We start from the raw sequence: 23,042 nt of genomic DNA, 5'->3' as shown, positions 1-23,042 counted from the left end.
TGCAGAACCTTAAAATATAAGCATGGTTGCTGTAACTATCATATCACCAAAAATGCATTTTTAAAATAGAGAAAAAACATTATTATTATTATTATTATTATTATTATTATTATTATTATTATTATCAAATTCCATTTATTATTGTATATTAATTTGTATTATATTCATTCATGTATTATCTTGTTTTGAAATATTTTATTTTATACATACAGCAAAAGAAAATAGGACACAAACTCAAATAAATAAATGAATACTTGTGTATTATTGCTCTTTTGTTGGTTTTGATGGCTATTGTCATTATTTGTAAGTCACTCTGGATAAAAGTGTCTAAAAGTGGCTAAATGACTAAATGTTATTGTAAAATTTCACTAGCTGTCTCAGACATTTGGACCACACAATTAATGTAGATTAAGACTTTCAGGGGGCTTGTGATCAGAGGCACACGAACAATAAACAATAGTTTGAACTCCAAAAGGCAGATCCTGAGCAACACATCAGTCTTGCTGTGTTGGCATTTCTCCAATCTTCCTCTGCGACCTTAATGAAAGAGTAGATACAGAGTACATTGGGTCCTTGAGGTATTAAACGTTTTTCAGTGGATTTGTTAATGTTGAAATGTATTAGTAGACACATTGGACACAGCTGACTGTGCACTGGGAAATTTGCACAGCAAAACATTTTCCATTGTATTGCTTTAAGTCTTGCTTAAAGTCTCAGTTCAGCGATGCATACGGTTTTCTCAGTTGCACAAAGGCAAGAAAATGTTGAGGTTATTATTACACATTGATTGACTCTGGTAATTACTTGGCATGGTTGTCTAAAATCCCAAAAGCGTTTACAGAAGAACAAGTAAAGCCAATTGATTTGGTAATGTCAAGTGTAACATTCATGAAGCAAAGTCGGACAATCCCTCTTTATCATGCTGTGGCTTAATGATAGTAATCTCTCTTATAATTATCTGTCACAGTAATTTCATGCTCATTAAAAGAGAAAATAATAATACTAATATAAATTGAATCATGCTTAACATTTATTCACCCTCAGGCCATCCAAGATGCAGATGAGTTTTTTCTTCATCAGAACAGATTTGGAGAAATTTAGTATGACATCACTTGCTCACCAATGGATCCTCTGCAGTGAATGGGTGCCGTCAGAATGAGAGTCCAAACAGCTGATAAAAACATCACAATTCACAAGTAATCCAAAAGACTAAAGTCCATCAGTTAACTTTTGAATTGAAAAGCTAATTTATTGTACTTAACAAATCCAGTAAGATTTTTAAACTGAAGGTGTTAACTTTAACTTTAACCATTCCTTCCTGCCAAAATATTAGCCCTCTTTCCATAATATTGCTTTCTCTGTCAAACTTTATTTTAAGGTCCAGTTCTCACTATCAACAAACTATGCTTTTGGCTCAATAAACTCTTAATTTGCTGCTCATTAATAGCTAACAAGGTAGTTGTTAAGTTTAGGTATTAGGTAGGATTAGGAATATAGAGTACTGTCATATGTGCTTTATAGGTACTAATAAAAAGACAATTTGTTAAATGTGTTTTTGTGCTGGTAGTGCTGGCACTTTGTCTGGTTTAGGAATGTAATGGTTAATAATGATAACAATAGTACTGCCAGAAGGTGGAAGCAAGTCCATGTTTTAATAAATGATTTATTGAATCATTCAAATCCAAGGATTCTTTCAAAAATGGCAGATTCAATTAGAAACAAAACAAATGAGTCCATCTGAATGGACTGTCACTGGCTCACTCGATTCGTTCAAAATCTGATTCATTCAAGGAACGAAACGCCGTGTTACTATGCACTGTTGTATAAAATTAATATCACTTTTGTGCTCCTGCAGAAATATTATAAGATATTCAGAAAAGTTAATTGCGTGTGCAAGGAATATAAAAACTCCATTCATTGCTTGAATTATAACGCCATTTTAAGGTTTCTTTGTGCAAAATTTCATTTCCATGGATAAGTTTTACATAATACACATATAACTCCAGGGTGTTGGAAAGGGGAGATAGTGGTTTTACCAAGGGGATGCTTCATAATTTTTACAACAAGTGGGATGCCATCCCCCTCAATTAGAGACCTGATAATAGGCATAGCATCAATTAGTTGATAGTAAGAATTGGTCCTTATCCTAAAGTGTAATCCACTGAAAAATTGTCTAATTTGAATCAGGAGAAATATATGTACAGATATTACAAGTGAAAACAGTCCAAAACCATTCTGAACCAATAGTTTGGTGGATTTTGTTGTGAGAGGACAACAGACTTTACATTTTACTGAAGGAAGCGTTATTATGGATCATGAAAGCATAATTATGGATATTTGGCCAGAAGCTATGAAGGGTTAGTTTTTTTACAAACACATACATTTTACTTCATAAGATGTTACTTTTGGATTATTGTAATGTTTTTATCATCTGCAGAGGATAAGTTGGTGAGCCACTGATGATTAGCTGACACGTTAAATTAGGAGATGAGGAAGTGTTGTAAATGCCTTGTATGCACCTACAGATCATTTGTAATAGGTAAGAAAGATCTACAATTAATGTGTAACATTTTTACAAGTGATGAATTGTTTACATTTTAGATTAGGGGATGCAGAAAGCTTTGGAAATGATTTATTCATGTGTTTACACAACAGGTTTTAAATACTTTGTATGTACTGCAGTGTAATGGCTGACTGATGAGGGTATAGACAGATGTCTTCTCTGACACATGTGGGGTATTTTAGCAGTAAGATAGTACAATGTTGGCATTTCAATGATTTCTAAGTGATCAATATTATATTAACTAGTAACATGGTAACCATTTATTAAGGATGTGTTTGATTATTTCAGGATATGCTATTTTTCAAGATAACTTATCGCAGATTTGTACATTTTTTAGCATATTAACCTAAAGTAATTTATACGTTATTGTATTTATATGTGTGTAAATGATTAGTTAATCATTTTCTAATCATTTGTAGATGATTTATAAATTAATCTACTAAACTAAATATTAACATATCACTTATTAATCATTTACGAACACATAGCTATGTTTTGTAAATGATTAGTTCACCATTAACTAATCACTCATAGATGACTTACAACTGAACATTATTATAAAATGCAGTGCAGCAATGTAACCCAGTCTTAATCAGTAGTATTTTAATCAATTTTTCTGAAATGTAACTATTTTTATTCTTGTGCAAAAAGGTCTAATTAAGTATTACATTCATTCTGGGCCAATAACACAGCAATTAGCCACTCCTGTCCACCTCCACCGAGTAGCTGGGCAGGAACATTGTCTTACTTGAGTCACTTGGATGCTTCTGCATGCACACACTCATTACTTTACCAGCACTGAGGGAAATGTGGTAATTTGCAAACCTTTCATTTGGGCTCTTGGTAATTATACACTATCTGCTGACTGCGGTGTGGACACTTAGTGATGTGCGAATCACCATATGGTTCCAGCGAGTGTTAAGTCATCACAACAGATGCTGAACACGATGTCATCCCTCCCTCAGGTTTGGAAATGTGATATTTGTTGGAGTTGTCACTTAACGTAGCGCATCTTGTGGAACCAGCTTCGTTCTGGGCTCTTGCAGATGTCTCAGTGAAACTTGTGAAAGACAAGTCAGTGATTTTGGCTTAACTGTGTTTGTAAATGTATTAGAATTTGATTAATTAGCTGGGTGTCATTCATGTCTTTAGCCGACTTGTTGGGAAAGAGATGTTGAGGGGAACAGGAAGTATGCTACAAAAATGGCTTTAGTTTATTGACAGAAGGCAAGTTGCTCACAAGCTGGGATCAACCACATCAAACATTCATGACTCTGTCATCTTTACAGTCACAGAGTTTTAGTAGATGATAGATGCAAAGGGAGGTTTTCTTCTTGTCTTTTTTTGGCTGTCTTAAATGGTTTCATTGCTTTACTATATGTTTACAAAGAGAGGCTTGTTTTTTATGCGTAGTGTTTTAAAATCTTCTGATTTCAAAGTTGTGGAGTGTATTCTAGATTCGACTACATTTCTGACTTTAAATGTCACTGAGCAATGAATTTGTAAATAAAGATTAAACTATACACTTCTTTCATGCTTAATTTCTTTCATTCATCTGAAGATAGATTACTCATCCTTATGGACGGAGGGCATGTACATTATCAATTTAAAGACTTTTACATCCGACAGTGATTTATGATATATCACAAGCTAGTTTAACAACGTGTTTCTAATTGCCCTCGGAATGAACTATATATTCAACTAAATGGATTAATAAAAATATCAAAACATTTTTTACAAATCTTGTAAGTTATTTATAATAATAATAATAATAATTATTATTATTATTATTATTATTATTATTATTATTATTATTATTATTATTATTCTTTTAAGAAAATGATAAAATAAATATTTTTCTTTGAGATATGCTGTGTGGATAGAAAATGTTTTTTATTCTGATTGAACTTCTGAAGTTCATTATGGACATTTCTCAAGGTTAAGAAACAGTCGAATTCTTTAATTAACTGTGAAATCTACTAGCTATTTGTGATTGAAAATGATTATTTTTTCAGTGTACATTATATGGCTCTCTCTGTTCCACATCTTGCTGCATGAACTCTTTCCTGATCCCTCTCACTCTCATTGCATTTCATTTCCCATCTGTTCCGAGCTGACTCTACTTCTAGCTTCCAGTCCATCTATTTTTCTTCATCCCAGTTTTTGTTCTCTCCTCTCGCTGTCAAGCCTCTCATCTCTCCAGATGTCGCTTTAGTTTTTTCTCTCTCACACGATGGTCACCCAGGGTCTTTTTTGCCTCGCCCCAAAATTTCCCCATCCAGTCTTTCTGATTAGGACACACACTTTCCAGATCCACCCTCCCTGCTCCTGTTGTCCACAACAGCTACAGCCATTTTTTAAATTATAATGTAATGGCACATCCACACAGCATAAATATTTATGGGTGACTCTTCTTGTGCGAGTGCATGGGAGAATCAGGCTTCTTGTAAATGATGTTCACAGCAATCTGTGCTGTTTTGGCTCAAGTTCAGACCCTCCAAGCTACTGTTCCAGCTTTCCAGACTCACTGCTAAAAATGTGACCACGGAAATGCTGAAAATTTAGATGTTTTGCCAACAGCTTTGCCTTGTGTCAGCCAACAGTTTACTTCTGAAGAATTCAAATATGACAGTCAGTCACACTGCTCCAAGCTGTGTTGCAAATATGCTCCTACTTGAACATTTTGACTTAAGCTTGGTAATTTGTCACTACCCTGGTCATTTTTTCCTTACATTGATACTTGGTCACAGTGACTTGTGGGTAAATAAAAAAGTGTGAGTGTACTTAATCATTATTTAATTTAAAAATTATATTTAATTTTATCATTATGTTTTTGTTTTGTTTTTTAGATGAGGGTCATACAACATGACATTTTACATCCTGAACTATCAAATTATCTGATTTATTAAGGGTTCTCTCTGTGACATCATTTCCTGCTAGTCACACCATTTAACTCAGATTTAAGGATTTTTTTATTCATGTTTCTGCATGTTGGTCACACCACATGACTTTTTGTGGTTTTTATTCACGTTTTGCATGTTGGTTGCACCATATATCTTTGATGATATGACTTTTACTCTTGTTTCTGTTTGGTCGCACCACATGACTGATTTTGCGAAATAAAAGTTTTTGCAATATTAATAATAAACAGTCAAGAAATTTTAATAAAATCCTGGATAGCACTTTACTTAAAGCCTTTGTGTATAAGTATAACTAACTGAAGCTCATTATTATTTTTATATTTCATTCAGTAAATAAATGATTTTCCTCACTTGTTATGTTCTGCCTTTTTTTAATATACATTGATATGACAAAAAAAAAAAAAGAGCTTTTCTCTCAGATAGCAAAAGACATCAGTGAGGCCGAGTGCTGTCCTAAAAGGGAAATCCTCAGTGGATTATAATACAGTTGTTAGACATGATGATATGTGGTACGTGATGAGGCTGTGACTGAACACACTTTGTATTTCCTGTTTGATTGTCTATGCCAAAAAACAACCCCTCCTCTTCCCATCCATTCCCAGCCATGGTCCAGTTAATCCATTTTCAAATGTACTGTAATAGTTTGCTGACCCAAACAAATGAACATTATAGAATTTCCATGGATGAGAATTTGGGTCAGGGGTAAGCCTGGAGGAGAAAGGACAAACTGCAGAGCGGTCACATCAGGTTCAAGACATTTCTGAAACAAAATGGTCAAACTGTGAAATGCTAAATGCATTATCTCTTGTTTACAGAATCATACAGGCATTTTAAAGAAAGCTCTATGGGTTTTATGAGATATATGTGCGTGGGTGAATTTATGTTTTTTTTTTTTCGGTATGTTTTAGGATTAGTACAGTGGAAAGTCAGTTACAGAGAGGGTAATAAGGGACACTTAAGAGGAAGTTTAACTTGTTGAACTTTTTGAACTTGTCTTCTCTAACTCAAAACATTGACAATTGGTCAATGAAGGACATGAGATAATCTTAACAAATCGGATCTTTTAGAAAAAAGGACTCCTAATAGCTTACTATCATACTAATATTGCTATTTCTGCTATATTAGAAAGAATAAAAGAGTATGCAATTTGTAATTTAGATGCTGTCTTTGTAATTATGTTAATTCAATTCAATTAAAAAGATTCTTTCAAAAATTATTCTTTATTAAAGTGCTGCTGTGGCTGCATGTAAAACTATTTTACTTGTTTTTAGCAAAAAATAGACAATATTGTGTCTAATATGTCCTGCTGTCGTTCTGATAATTTGAAACAACATCATTGCTTGTGTGATATGGCTTGTGTCACTTACTTTTTCCCATTGATTTTTCTCATAAGGATAAAAAAAAAAAAAAAGGAAGTGAAGGGAAATAACTGTCCCTTGATGTGATGCAAATTATATACAATATTTAAGTAGTTTTGACTTTGAGTTGACTCCCATACTTCATGGGAGTAAGTGAGTATTAACTAGTTCTTTAGGTGCAATTTGCTTGTTTTAGTTCCCTTTTTGGTGGAGATGTATTTGCAGCATCATGGTTAATGCAGCTTTTCACCAGAAATTGTGCTATTAACCATGATTATTTGGTTGATTCCTATTCTGATTGTAAGATAATAAACAGGGAAAATAAATTTTCCTTTAAGTATTTGTCTTGCTTGAATTTGTTCATTCATCTTGCTTCAAATCCACTTGCCAGCTGCTGTTTTTCTTTGTGGAACTCCAATCAACATGTTGTGTCTAATTATTTACTTACATGACAAATATAGTCATATAATAAGCAAGACGATGTACATTGCTAAATAAACACCTTCAGGGTAACACAAGATGAAAGTGTTTTTATTATTATACTTATTATTATTATACTACATATTACAAACAAACCTCTAAAAACGTTGGGAAGTTTTCTTACAATTCATACCAAACATAAGATTCTGCTGCATGACCATCAAGTTCATCGTTCCAAATACATACTTGGATTCAGAGACTAAATATAGCTTATTTACTTTATTTTGCAAATTGAGAGTGGGCTTTGGATGCAAAGACGTGTTTGCATGTTTCCTACCCCACACTGCCAGCCTCTTACTCAACCACTAATAAGATTCAGTCGTTTAAAAAGTAGGTCTCAGATTTCCCCAAACTTTTCTGTTCCTACTTTAACTGGACTCTGTGTCTGAATTGTTTTCTGAATTTTGCCAACAACCTTTTTAATTGAAAGATTTACATAGCAGACAGCCCGGCGCATTGGATAAAAATATATTTATTTCCCTGCGATGACGTTTCCATATTTGTGGATGAATGAGTTAAATTTCTCTGAGTTTCTTCAACCAAGAGTTTGAAGCTCTACCAGAGCATGGCCTTGTGCATAGATACTTTAGGAAAAGGATAGGCTACTAATTCATTCAAAATTATTTACACGCTTCACATGAGACTTCATTAATTATTAAATGCAGCATCTTCCTGCAATTACCAGAAATGAATCTCCTTCCCTGAGTTCAGAGCATCTTATCTTGTAAAATACACACAATATTAACATTTGTTTTCTATTCCACTATTTTTAAAGTGCTGTCTTGATAAAGAAAGGCAATTAACATCAAAGAAGCTGAACCTGCATTTTAAGTATTAAATGCAGTCCGGTTTTAATCACTTAATCCCATGCATGCATTGTGTACAGAAACATCGCCATTCCTAATTCAATCATGCTGGTGAATACAAATGTTTTTTGAAAAGTATTGGAGGGTTCAAATTGACCTTAAGGGAGACCGAGAGTTTATCCAACCATATCAACATACATCTGCCAAAGCACCAATTAATCCCGTTCTCAAATATATCAAAACATCTGCCTTTTTGAATACAAATTTCCTTTCTTTATATCTATATAGTAGAAACTAGTATATCTGCATTAAAATCTGAGAAAAGTGAAGTTACTGTTGTCCATTCCATATGATATATATATATATATATATATATATATATATATATATATATATATATATATATATATATATATATATATATATATATATATATATATATATAAATATCTGTTGACAATTTTTCTTCTAGAGTTGTTTTGGAGAAAAAAAGAAAATAAATTATGTCAGGTTTTCATAAAGCCTCGCCATTAGTAAAACCTCATTTTCTTTGCATAATTTCCAATGTGTCCCAATGACGTGTCGATATAAAATCTGTTCATCTGCACTAAAAGTGCCATAGTTATTCTCTTTACAGCAATGAGTCAGTTAGCACACACAGCTCAGTGGTTTTATTTTTTTAAGAGCAGTGGAAAACCAACAGTATTACACTGAAGAAAGAGGAGTCCAGGAGGCAAAATGGATACAGTTACCAGTACCCCGTCAGTTGCAAAGCTTTTGAGAATGCAGCCCAAATGCAATGTCCTCACACATACAAAAAAAAAAAAAAGGACAGTAGAAGGGTTTTTAATCGTTTTGTAGCTAAAGCTGAACTCCTCATGTCTGTTTTTGAAATTTGAACATATGTAGAGGGGGGAAACAATAGGAAATAGCAGGATAAATAAATACAAAATCATTTACATAACAATAATTTACAGCTGTCATCTTAGATTTGACTCATTTTATAATTGTCTCAAAAGGATTCGTTCAAAATGACCTGCAATAAAAATATTATTTTGAAATGAACTCTGGTTTAAGAAAATATTAAACGAGTTTAGCAGCAAAACATGTAAAAAAAAAAAAAAAAAAAAAAATTGGCACGAGAAGTAGCTGAATCATAAGCACTGGCAGATATGGTGAACCAGCCACATTTATCAAGCACATACATATATAGTTGAACTGGTGCCAGTGGAATCAAGGGAGGGATGTGAACTCACTCGCTCAAAGAAACCTCCACACAACAGAATTCGCACACCCTCTCGCACACAACATCCATTTCCAAACATACACTGCAGTCAGACACAACACATACCCATTCACAACATTTGCTCGGCACACACACACATACACACACACACAGGGATCATTAGCAAAAAAGACAATGACCAAAGAAATAGAAAGCATCACTGCTATCAGCCCTTAGTCCCAAAGTATCACCCTGCTGAATGCTCAGACAATTAGGGTGCAGTAGATCAATGTACACCAACAAATGATCATTTGTTCTTTTATACAAAGAAAAGTGCTGAACCACATCAGAAAGAGCACCTCCGGTGAAATCAGGAGGTTTGTGTCATCTGATACAGTCACCAAAGTCTAAAGTCATTTTGGATGACGCAAAGAGTCTTATCATAATAAAAATGAAAATGACTTTTCTTATGAATACACATCTTAAGTTCTCATAATAAACAATTTGTTAGCTTAAAACCTGTTGGCAATCAGTCCAAGACGCAAAGAAACAGAAAGGCTTCCATCCATGACAGGTGTTCTGTATTCACAGAGCCTTTCTGCATCACAGCATGGCAGAAAATCTATGGGGGATCTGTAACTAAAGCCTTAATGTTCGATCGGAGAAACTTGCGTCAGCCTGTTTCATACACGTTGCCCCTGGCAAGGATTTCCACAGGAGTATTTCATGTCTTTGTTCCTCAGAAGTAATGCTGTGTATGCATTGGTAGACCGATCAGCATGGAAAAGCTGTACGTAAAGATTCTGAATGGTGTACCTCTGAAGTCCTTAGTGAAATCCATGTTTGCAGTATCTCCAAGGCCTGCTGTTCTTAGAAAGAAAAATACAATAACCTTTGTAACCGACCTCCACGTTGCTTTTCTTTGCAGGTGTGCAATAGTCCCAGTAAGTTCTTTTGTGTTCAGCCTTGATTTGTCAAAGTCTATGAATATTTTTGGATTAGCCCCATTTTATAAAACAAATACCAGGAATCCAATGCCTCAGTTCACCGGGCAGCACAAAAAGCCCTTCGTTTACAATGCAACAGCACCATTATTGTGCTTCTTACGGTCCGTGTTCTGAATAGCCGCATATTTACTGTCCGTGGAGATGATCCACCTCAGGAGCTTCAGAAGAATGTGCCTTTGGTGTTCTTGCAGAGAATCTTTTTGAAGGATCTGCGGAAGTCTTTGTTGAAGATGGTGTAGATGACCGGGTTGAGGCAGCTGTTGCAGTAGCCGATCCAGAAGAAGAACTTAAAGAGCGGCTCTGGCAGGGTGCAGGTCTCCGGGCACACAGCCTGTAGGCTGTACGAGAAGAAGAAAGGGAACCAGCAGATGACAAAGACGCCAATTACCACTGCCAGCACAAAGGTGAAGCGCTTCTCCCGGTTGACCATTGCTTTGCGCCGTGCGGAGTTGGGCGTTCCTTCCTGCTTCGTCTTCCAGGTCACTAGTTTGGCACCTTTTGCGGTGGCAATCATATCTCTGTATTTCTGTATGGTGGCAGGAGAATGGATGCCACTGGGTGTCACGCCTGGGGTGCAAGGGACCTCTAACCCCCTTCCACCTTGCTCTGTGTCCGAGTCCGAGCTCATGCTTTCTCCGTTATTATTGTCGGGCTGTTTTATGATCTTCTTTGCCTTTTTCCCCTCTTTATGTTTCTTAGGTGCCATTTCGGATGAATTCGAAGGAGATGGGGAAGGGCACGGTGAGGTCGGCGTCACGGTTGTCAAAGCGGGTTGCAGATGTTTGATGGAGATTGGGGGGCTCGCTGCTTCCTGGGCGGACTCCACTTGGGACACGGCCAGAGTCGGAGGCCTGGGTTTTTTCTGCAAGGTAGAGGGCGTTTCATCTCCTCTTCCATTTTGTAGACCCTCTGTGTAGACCTTGAGCTGAGGGGTTGTAGCAATGGCTGGGACCTCTTTGCGGGGCTCCCCTGGTGGACATCTTGTGTGCTGCTTGGCGATCTGGTAGATCCGCATGTAAACTAAGATCATAATCAGACATGGAGCAAAGAAGGAACCGATAGTAGAGTACAGTATGTACCAACGCTCATCATTGAGTTGACACTGTGGCAGCCCACCTGAATCGCCGCCGCCTTTGTTCTTGTTCATGGAGAGTAGCGGTGGGAAGGAGATGACTGCTGAGATCAGCCACACCACCAAAATGGCACATTTGATGCGTTTGGGCGTCCGCTGTGCACCGTATGTGACAGCGCGCGAGATAGACATGTAGCGGTCTAGACTGATAGCGCACAGGTGTACTATAGAGGAAGTGCAGAACAACACATCCAGCGCCAGGTAAATCTCACACCATACAGAGCGGAAATACCAGTAGCCCATCAGTTCATTGGCCAGTGAAAATGGAATGATAAGGGTGGCCACCAAAATATCCGCGGCTGCAAGGGAGACCAAGAAGAGGTTCTGGGGTCCTCTAAGCGAGCGGCTGGTTAAAACAGCGATGATGACCAGAATATTGCCAACAATTGTAAAAAGAATCATCAACGTGATGGCTGTTGCAAAGGCTGCTGTGGCTTCTGGAGTGTATGGAGCGAGTTTTATCATGCTCTGGTTACAAGTCGGTGAAGACGTGACTCCGGTGCCGTTAATGTTGTGGCCAGTCAGACCCGTGCCGGCAGAGCACGCGCTTGCCATGACTGCCAAAGCGCTGCAACTGAGGGTGCACGTGGACTAATAAGTTCCTATCAGTAATCCGAATGTTGCCAGAAAAAAAAGAAAAAAGAAAAAAAAAAGCTGCTCTTTAGCTGCTGTTTTTTGCTTCTAAGAATTTAGTAAAATATGTTTGGTTTAAATCAATTTAAACGAAACAATACATTGTTTAATGAGCTAAAGATCGTGTCAGCCATTGTTATGTCACATCTCATCGAGTGTTGGTAGTTTATTCCTTTGCCTCAAATTTGGAATAAGCGTCATCTGGGTTATGGAATAATAATGGAAAAGTGCAACTTGATTTAAAAGGCAGGCATCAAATAAATTAGATGTCGGATAGATTACATTCATGTAATTATAATTTACGGTTCTGATAAAAAAAATATATAATTTACAGCTTTGTCAAGAAATTATCAACTTCGGGGGGTTATTTTATATTATATATATAGACGACAGATAGTGTGAGGGGGAAAACTAAAACAAAACAAACAAAATCGCCCAAAACCAATGCAGAAATACAAGGTTTAGGAACCACAGATCGATCAACTTCCAATATGAAAAATCTTCGTATTGTGCTTCCATAAACGATTAGAGTGACAGTTATTCAGTTTTAACATTGTACATATTCTAAAGTTCAAATTAAGAATAAAAACGGTATAAATTCTTAACAAGCTCTTACAAAACAAATATATTGGAATGCTTAAATCTAGGTTACCCAGATGCACAAGCCTCCACGGAGCACAAGGCTTTAAATATAAATCTCCAGAGAGCACGCAGCAGCGCGCGGCGATGTGCCAGTTTCCCCTCGCAGTTTTCACAAGTTTGCTAAATGAATTTAAGCGCAACAACTACCCTGATAAATGATGGAGTCTGATGTAGCGTGTCGTTGTTACATTCCTGAGTGGAGAAAGTCGGCTTAATAAAGAATCAGAGGCATGCCGAAATTGTCCGAGTAGTAGGCTATGTCAAAGCACTGAAATGAAGTATAATGTCTGAAAAGAGTTTGTCGCCCGTCTCCCTCCGTGTTTCCCCCGTTTTAGTCACAGCATCAGTCATCGAGTTGAATGTCTCCTACGTGCCTCGCGCATTACCTCAGAGACTATTTGGAGTATCGGTGCGCCTCGCGCGAGCCGCTCTGGCTTCATCTCTACGCAGCGGTTCTCCTCTGTATCCCACTATAAGTGATGTCAGGACGGGCGTCATAAGGCGAACTCTTCCCACCCACTTAGAAGCCTGACCTATCCTAACACTCTATTGTCAAACATAAAACAAATACAGGCGTATAATGGATGCAATTCAGATAATACATTTTGGAGAAATCAACAATCCAAACAACTTGTATCCAAAACGGATAAAGGTAACTTTATAGGATTTTTTTATGATGACATTTACACAATACAGAGTGGAGTATGCATTTGACTATATATTCATTTAAAAAAATTACTTCTCAAACTGCATTGTAAAGCACCAAAAAAAAAAAAATAATAATAATGAAAAATTGCAGTGTTTTTTTTTTTTTTTTTTTTTTTTTTTTACAGGTGCGTAACTGCACAGAACTACATTTGATAGTGTTCATGATTACCTCCAACCCAACAAAAAAGCAATACATTAAAAGTAAATAAACTTAAGAAGCAACAGAGACCTGTTTGAAAAGTTTCAAACTTTAATGACAGACTGCGCTCTCGTGCGTAAAAGGACTCGTGACGGCCGAGCGCTCCATCCGCTCCGTATTCGCGCTTCATTTCAGAAAGATCAAGTGGTTTAATGCTCTCTTCAGATGATAAAGTGCAACATATACCCAAACGCAATTTAGAAGCTCTTCAAGCGTATCCATTAGGATCAGTGGATTTCTATTCCCCGATCACCAGTGTTACCCTCGTGATTTTAGCAAAAACTCAGGATGTTGTCTCAAAAGGGTCGAATTCATATATATATATATATATATATATATATATATATATATATATATATATATATATATATATATATATATATATATATATATATATATATATATATATATATATATATATATATATATATATATATATATATATATATATTCGAACAGAAAGCTCTTCAGTGGAGTGCTGTGTTTATATAAATATTTGACTGGGTTTATATAAATATTTGACTGCTTTTAACAGATATAGCTGTATATAAAAGATAGATAGATAGATAGATAGATAGATAGATAGATAGATAGATAGATAGATAGATAGATAGATAGATAGATAGATAGATAGATAGATAGATAGATAGATAGATAGATAGATAGATAGATAGATAGTTGGGTGGCAGGGAAGAGTTAGGTTGAGCATTTATAAACCAGTGGTGAGGTCTGCCCTCTTATGGACAACAAAACACAGGAATATTTAACCATATGATAATAATGATTGTAGCACCATATTTCTGACTAGAGCCTATGCAGTATGCGTTCAATGAATTTAACTGTTGTTTATCAACATAGCAATTGTTCAGCTGACTAAACTTCTTGCCGAGAAAAAATAAAAATGCAAATAAATAAAAAAATAATTGGACAAAAACTGAAAAAACGTGCTCTAGGACGTTTATCGTTGCGCGCCACTCTGTATACTGTAAGTCTATACCTCACAGCCTCGTTTTCATCTGTGTTAAATTCAGTATGGCGTCTAACCTGATTCAATTCTATTGACTAAAATGTGTAACTATTACTAAATTTTAATGGTGTTCTACGGCATGTCAGATTATTATTATTTATTTTTAATCTATTTTATCATTAATGCCATTTAAGATCATGGCACTCTCCCCCCTGAAGATGTTCCTTCCGGAGATAAGTCATTTTCTGGGGGTAAAACCAGTACTGATTACTAGGGCCCCAAAGGAAGAGAGGGCCCTTGAAAAGTCTGGAATATATATTTTCAAGGGGAGGGGGGCCCATTAGGATTGCATATGCATAGGCCCGGGATCTTGTGTAGCGCCTTTGTACACACACAAACACACACACAAACACACACATAATTTGAAGCAACCTTAATTCCCAACAACAAAAACTAAGCCTCTGTGATGTCCCTGCTGTTGTAAGAGTTCACAAACAGAATTAACCCTGGGCAACATGCAGGTTTTCCAAATTCATTTAGCTGACAAAGTGCATTGGAGCTGACAAGCCTGCCAATATTCCCCATAGCCTGTTCAAAGCATTATTTCAATTATTTGTTTAGGCATTCAAAGTAAAATGAGGCAGAAATTGCTGCTGTCAGAATAATGTCAGATGAAAAGTTTTTATATGAAATAGTTAATGATTTCAATCATAGTGTAAGAGCTTAACAGCCTAAATATTTACTGGGTAAAATGTAATTCAGAAATATTGAGAGGCCATCATTGAAACTCAAACAAAATTAAACACGGCTTGATCCAATTTAAATGTAAATTTAAAACTGCCTGAGTAAGCAAACAAGTTCATATGTTTTCCAGAGAGCATGACACAGAGGATGTTCTGAGTTTTGAGGGACATGAGACCATATCAATGCTGTCCTCGCAGGACCTGCCTCACATGGGCTACAGCGATCTGTTTCACCCTAAGTGTTTAGAACTTCCATCAAAGTGTGGCAGAAAGCTAAATGTCTTCCATGCTTACTCTCACAATGAAAGAGTTGTAGATGCTGATGGCTGTAAGCACAATGACCTTCTGTTACACAATCACGAATCACCCCACATGCTACTTGATTGGTCATCTCTGATTTGGTTATGTATTCCACACAATGCTCCAAAGTTACAAAACAAACTCCTCTGTTTCTTGCTACTGACATTTGCTCACCTTCAACACATTCAACAATTTCAGTGCGATATAAGATTTAAATGATAATCATAATTATAAATCTAGCATGGTAGAGACCAGCTCATGCTTATAGATTTTTTGACTAACACTGCCACTTTGTGGCCTCCTGTATTATTTGTATTACCTGTATTAAACAGTATTTTTTTCCTTTGACAGTAGATGGCGCTGTGCTAAAATATTTCAGCTGCTTTATATAATATGTAGCAAATCCAAAAGGCATTCAATTTCCATTTTAATACTTTCGCGTGATTACCACAGCACCGAACAAGAACAGACAGTGCCGAAATGTGCGCCAAAGACTATTGCAACAATGTGAAATAAACTAAGAAATAAGCAGTGGTATCTGTTTATGATTACTCCGCTGCTCGGAATGCTTTAGTATTGCAACACTAACTTGCAAATGTTTGGGACCAGTACCTTTAGCAAGACTCAGGATTACGGTTTCACGTAAATGCTGTTACTTTGATATTTTCGTTCATTAAAAAATCTGAAAAAAGCATGATTTTTGAAGGATCGTGTGACAGTAAAGACTCGAGTAATTGATGCTGAAAATTCAGCTTTGCTTCAAAAGGAATGAAATGTAAATTTTGCTATATATTACAATAAAAACTGGTTATTTAAAATCGTAATAATTGTAAATAATAAATAAATTGTAAATAAATAATAGTAAATACATTGTAATAATATTTTATAATGTAACTGCATTTTTGATTAAATAAATGCAACTTTGGTAAGCATAAGATTATTATTGTGAAAATCATATTAAGTAAAGTGTCATTACCTGTGGCCTATGGTAATAATTGGGACCATAATTTATCAGTGAGTAATAATTTAAAACAAGATAAAAGACAAAACATAGACTTCTGCTTTAAAGAAAATGAATCCATCATTTTATTGACATACTGAAATAAGTGAACCACATAGCTTACAAAAGATCAAACAAATCTAATTTAAAGTGCATTGCTTGGATGAAAATATATAAATAAATATTCACAAAAATAAAGGGAATAAAATAACACTTTATAAAAAATTAAAATAAATTACAAGGCTTTAGTGCCTGTCCCGACACAATTGAACTTGCTTTTAAAATGAGCTAAGATCACAGTTTGTCAGGTCGGTTCGCCCTTTAAAACGTGTTTGAGACTGACAATTAGACAGTAACTTCATGGAAAAACTTGACATTTACCAGACAGAAGACTAACCACACGTCACAGCCTTATATGGTCACAGCATCAGGCACGGCAGTCAACTGGAACATTGACTGATGCAACCATTTGCATACATACACATACATACAACGTATATTACCGCTCAAGCCAAAATGAAAGCGAAATGCTTTATTGCCCATTTTTGGGTAAGCTGTTTGTCTGTTTCATCAATATCTCATATGCAAGTTATCTTTGGTCGATGTTACATGATAATAGTAGTAGAATATCACAATGACACGTGGTTATTACATTTTCCATGATGGCTACTGGGTGTAGAAGTGAGTCAGCGATGCCATTGTTGTTGCGGAAACACTGAAAGCCATTCCTCTGTGTTTAGTTTGTATTGCCATAAACAATCGAGAACAGGTGGCCGGCTGATGCCATCTATTACCCAAACAACACCCATAGATAGCATAAGACTAAAACTTCCTGAAAGCACCTTTGCAGATCTTTCACAGTCTATGACGTCGAAGCTGTGGTCAGTAGATCTGTCTTCTGAAAGTTAGTGGAGCCAGTTCAAGATATTAAAGTTCAAAAAGCAGTGCCACCGCTATTTCTGTCTAGTACAGAATAGGGGCACAAAACGTCCGTCTCGAACTGCAGAAGTTGGCCCATGAAGGCTAAGTTGGGCGAGATGACTTGTCGGCGGCGTTTTACGAAGTCAAAGGCCTCGTCCAGACTGACACGTCGAGCGTTTATGAGGTACGCCAGGCAGATGGTGGCTGACCGGGAGATTCCTGCTTGACAGTGGACCAGCACTCGACCGCCACTCTCTTTTATCGAATCTGCAGATGCAATGAAGATGAGCGTTAGTTTTTAGGTCATTATTAAATTCCTTAAGGATTCAGAAATGTATTTTTGTGGATGCCACTAGGACTTACCGATGAAGTGGATGGCCTCTGGAAAGAGGATGCGTATGTCTGCAGCCAGGCTGTCCTCCACCTTCAGAGTTTTGTATTGAAGTTCCTCCTCGAACAGGTTGGGACAGGAAGAGGATACGTTGAGCACAGCGGTGATCCCGCATCGCTCCAGAGTCTCCCGTCTGGATGAGTGATGCGCACTGCCCAGAAAGAGGAAGGGGAGGATTTCGACTGGACCACCCTAGAAATCAAAATGGACAAAATCAATGAGTGTCTTTAAAGTACATTTTGACATATTAAATGCTGTTAGATTATTCATAATGATTCTGAGATTTCACATAGCTAACCTGATCATAGAGAGGAGTCTTTCTTCCGGAAACAATGGGCTCTGAATCGCTGAGAGCAGGATGATTTGAGCACATGACAGGAGGGCTAAAGCAGAGCTCTGGATAAAGTGTGAAGAACCCATCAAATCCACCTAGAATTGGTCAAAGGAAACATTTTGTTGTTAATAATTTGCATTTCATTTTACAGGATTCGACAAACAGAGCAAGCAAACATCTCAACAAATTTGTAACAAACCTGCAAGTGTAGCAAAATTACATTTTGAATTAAAAATAACCTATGGTGCGAATGTAATACACTGCAAAACAAGGTAATTTTCTCCTTTGTAATATCTTATATATATATATATATATATATATATATATATATATATATATATATATATATATATATATATATATATATATATATATATATATATGTAATTATTTTTGACTGGAATGAATACAGTTGATGCAGATTTTACCACATGACGCACATTTTTATGTTACCTGACAAATCTTTCTGTATAGTGTATAAAGCAGCTGTTTATTCAGTATGCAAAAGTTACATTCCATAACTAATAATATGAATATTGAACTAGCATCTAATTACTTTTGTTGATATAAAATAGTCATAATAAATCATAGTATTCCAAATCAAATCAGAAGTTAACATGTGAATGTTTTGAAGTTTTTTTGTAATTTTTCCATTTTTACAGCGAAAATAAATGTATTTAAATAATATAAAGTACTACTATTATTCAGATAGATAGATAGATAGATAGATAGATAGATAGATAGATAGATAGATAGATAGATAGATAGATAGATAGATAGATAGATAGAGCTATTTCTTCTATAAATGTTCTTTAATCAAATTTTTTCGTTACTGTTACATTTATTTTAGATGTTACCACATACTTTTTACAAGGTTTTTTTTTTCTTTCTTTTTTCACAAGCTTTTTAAATGACCTGCAAAACCATTTTACAGTGTAAAGAAATATATGAAATAGTTCAGAACTGAACTGAAGCATTGATTCCCCCCAAAACAATGACAACATGTCTAGTTCTGTGAAGTTTACCTTGTAAGAAGCAGATGTGCGTCGAGGCAGACTGGACCTCTGACTGAAGGGCACTGAGGAGGAGACTGGCCAGACTCTCGCTCTTCAGATCTCGGACCGAGCGACTGTTGTCATCCAGGACCACCACTGGAGAGAAGTCCCCGTTCCGCAGCTGGGCCAGCAGCGACTTATCGGCCACCAGCCACTCCAGACACACCACGGAGCTCTTGGACCTCCGTCTCAGCATGGAATTCCAGTTGACGTTGCGGGACTCGAGGATGTGCGCTCGAGAGAAGGCGAGGAACGGCCGGCAGTCCAACACGATGCATCCCCCAGACGCGAAAAGCTCAGAGGGAGTCCTCAAAATCTGAACCAACTCACTGCCAGAGATCTCCAGAGGGTTGCCGATACCCATGACCTCTCCAGACAAAACAACAGCCGTGAGGAGAAACGGATATTCTTCACAGCATCAACAACAGCGCTTTAATATAAATGGTAACGAATTCGTTTGTAAAGTAGAGATGAAGAACTGTAAACAATAACAAAAACAGATGACAAAAATAAATTCTGTATTATTTTGTTCGTAGATGCCTGACGTGTTTTCACAGTTTTATTACTTTAAAATGAACATCGAATAATTTTGTCTTTAAATGTCAATTTCGTTTTAAAGTCCTTTATTTGTCAGCAGATGTGATTCTACAGCGAGGCAGGGTTGGAAACAGTATTTGTATAGCCTCTCCTTCGCCACAGCCACGCCTTCATTTTCCACAAAAGGAACCGACGTCACGCACGGAAGCGCCATATATGGCTTGTTGACTTAGACCGACGTTCCATATATGGCTCTTGACGCGCGCAACAGTTTTCCCACTGGCACGTGGTCGTTGGGGTTACCCGTGTTTTTACTTTGTGACGTGAGTTTAAGCAGTACCATTATAGAGCTGTAGAACCGCAACACACACACACGTTAGAGTGCGTTCTATTATAACACCTTTGTGGTTGGCTTGAGGGCTTTGTGCAAGGTCACTTCGTTAAATCAGGAACATCAAACCACGCGCTGAAGGAGATCATGTGTTTTCATACTTGACCATGTCATTGTGTGTGGGTAAAATACACCGCGCTGCAACTTTCCATACAGGTGTACGGTTTCAGTGGGTGATGCAATTTGTTAAAATGACAAATAGATATAAAAGCTGCTAAGAAAAAGCAAAACACACAATGATATAATACAATATAAAGGTAAGTGCTTTACAAACAAAGAAAAATAGAAATAAACAACAACAACAAGTTTGAATTGAACCCTAGACATTTCTAGTTGATTTGATTATAAAAATCCTAGAGGTTTGTTAGGATTATGTGCATTACGCATATTCGTAATGCATTTAGGTGAAAATGATAATAGTAATTTAGAAATGTACCTACTGTATTTATTTTCCTTTAAATTATTTAATATGTTCATCTGACCTCATCAAACCCCAGGCAGCGATTTTAATGAAGACATTAAAATAAACAGATCCAACAAGTGTGTATCCGACAATTTCATTACAATTTTATCACAATCTAGTGTCTCGGAGACCCCAAACAAGTAATTTTTCACAACTCTCACAAGACTAGGGAATGTATCATGACATATCATTGTGATGAATAATATTTAGATCTATTAGCTCTGGGGACTCTGAAGCCCCAACAAGGGTTAAAAGAATAAGAAATATTTTTATGTTGTAATAAAAATAATCATTGCACTGACTGAAATAATTTCTCGCCTGACAAAATATACAGTATTTCACAACATGGTAATATCTTTCTCTGCCTGCAGATGACAGTTGAGAATGAACACTTGTACATATTCAGCTCAGCCTATAATTACAATACCAAAGGTTTATTATTAGGATTATATGCAGTAAGTATATCTACAATACATTACGTCCTTATGGAATGATTTTTAAGTACTCTGAAATCAATTCTATATGTGACTTCACAAACGCAAAGACAAACAGACCTATTTCAAATGTACGTCTATTTTTAACCCCTATAAGAACAAGTTGTAGACATTAAGGAGCAGGTTGTTCTCTGGATGCATGAACGAGGCTAATAGCACGGCCTCCCACGCATTCACCTTACTGTGGTTGTCCAGGGCTCCATTCTCCATGCACGTCCACACACAGGTGCTATAAAGGGGAGGGGGTTGTTGTACTTGTGAATGAAATGATGTGCAGTGGAGAAATAGGCCATGGGTTATAAAGTGGAAAAACAACATGGACACTGGATGCAGGATTATGTTTGGAATTAAACGGCCCAAGGGGCTGGATAATCTTTAACAGCAGTCTGCAATCTGAGGTCACATTCACAAACCCTGCATTCACTCTCTCTCTCTCTCTGTTCCTATGAAAGCTTGTTTGTCTTTCACTGCACTTTCCCCCACTGTTTTTGGCTCTGCACCGGCTCTTTGTCTGCAGCTTTAAAAACTAATATCATTACTTCTGAATGCAATGTAATTGGTATTCATTGTTTTGCCCTCTGCTTAAGCATAAGAAATACAGAATAATTTATAATCATGCAGTGCCAGATTTGTACAAGATTCAAGATAATGATTTCTTATACTAAAATGGTGTATTAAGAATTTAACAGTGAGATCAGTGCAGACTATCATTTTCTGCCATTAAATATAATAAAAACTAGTCCTATTGTGCTGCATAGGATAACAGTTTAAGTACTATCATTGGGTTTTACTTTGGCTGGGAACCTGGATCTTTTTATAATTGAATTCATTTTCTCCTAACAAGTGTGATGGTGTTACAGAACACAGTTATAGCAAAAATGAAAAAAAAAAGCTTATTAATTTGCACTTTTATATGTTTATAATTATACTTGATCTCACTTATCCGTTCTTAATAAGCACAACTTCATCACAAAGGTGTCCAGAATCTCCATACATTTTGCTTGTTTAAAACTTGTAATGTGTTTTTTATGAACGAACACAGTTAAGTGATTGACTATGAAGTCTGATCATGATTTTAAAGTCAAACTGTTGCTTCCAACTAGCTCTTCTATCCAGAATATTGTTTTCCCCAAAGAAAAATCATGACTTTTGAATTAAGAGAGAAATGTGAACAGATCAAGCTCTGTTTATAAGAAAGAAAAAAAAAACAGTTCGAAACAAATATATGAGTGGATTTTATGTGAGAGGACAACAGTGGATGGACTTTTACACTGAAGGAAGTGTTATTATGGATTATGGACTGGGCTGTATTGGCTAGAAGTAATGGCTTCGGTTAAAACGCCTAAATGTTGGATTTGTTTCTTACAAGCACACAGTGATTCACTTCACAAGACATCCAATGATGCACTGAAGTAGTTTGGATTAGCTGTGGATTACTGTAATGTTTTTTTTCTTTTTCTTCAGTTGTTTGGACTCTCATTCTGACGGCACCCATTCACTGCAGAGGATTCATTGATGAGCAAGTGATGTCATGCTAAATTTCTCCAAAACTGTTTTAATGAAGAATCAAACTCATCTTAGAAGCCATAGGGTAATTTTTAAGCAAATTTTCAATTTTGGGTGAACTGTTCCTTAATGAGTGGTTGGGGATTTTTATGCTATTGTGGTGAGCTGAGTCAGGTGACCTACAGTATTAGTGTGACTCATCAACTGGGACAGCGACTTAACACTGGTCACTGTAAGTCAACATTATGATGATTATTATTATATAA

At 36.3% G+C, this 23,042-nt stretch overlaps 2 protein-coding genes across 2 annotated transcripts; both read right to left on the bottom strand.

The window, feature by feature from the left end:
* Positions 1-8,713: 8,713 nt before the first annotated feature.
* Positions 8,714-13,273, bottom strand: LOC113107751 (alpha-2B adrenergic receptor). Its single transcript, XM_026270447.1, has one exon. It carries the CDS (start codon positions 12,045-12,047, stop codon positions 10,521-10,523), a length of 1,527 nt encoding a protein of 508 aa, XP_026126232.1. The 5' UTR covers positions 12,048-13,273; the 3' UTR covers positions 8,714-10,520.
* Positions 13,274-16,884: 3,611 nt separating this feature from the next.
* Positions 16,885-20,040, bottom strand: LOC113107750 (dual specificity protein phosphatase 2-like). The gene is made up of 4 exons (XM_026270446.1): positions 19,356-20,040; positions 18,295-18,425; positions 17,969-18,188; positions 16,885-17,872 (listed from the first exon to the last, which is right to left on the bottom strand). Exons 1-4 carry the CDS (start codon positions 19,747-19,749, stop codon positions 17,619-17,621), a joined length of 999 nt encoding a protein of 332 aa, XP_026126231.1. The 5' UTR covers positions 19,750-20,040; the 3' UTR covers positions 16,885-17,618.
* Positions 20,041-23,042: the final 3,002 nt, after the last annotated feature.

This window comes from Carassius auratus, chromosome 8, assembly GCF_003368295.1.
Source record: "Carassius auratus strain Wakin chromosome 8, ASM336829v1, whole genome shotgun sequence".
Lineage (NCBI taxonomy): Eukaryota > Metazoa > Chordata > Actinopteri > Cypriniformes > Cyprinidae > Carassius > Carassius auratus.
This window is presented reverse-complemented; position numbering and strand designations above follow the sequence as displayed.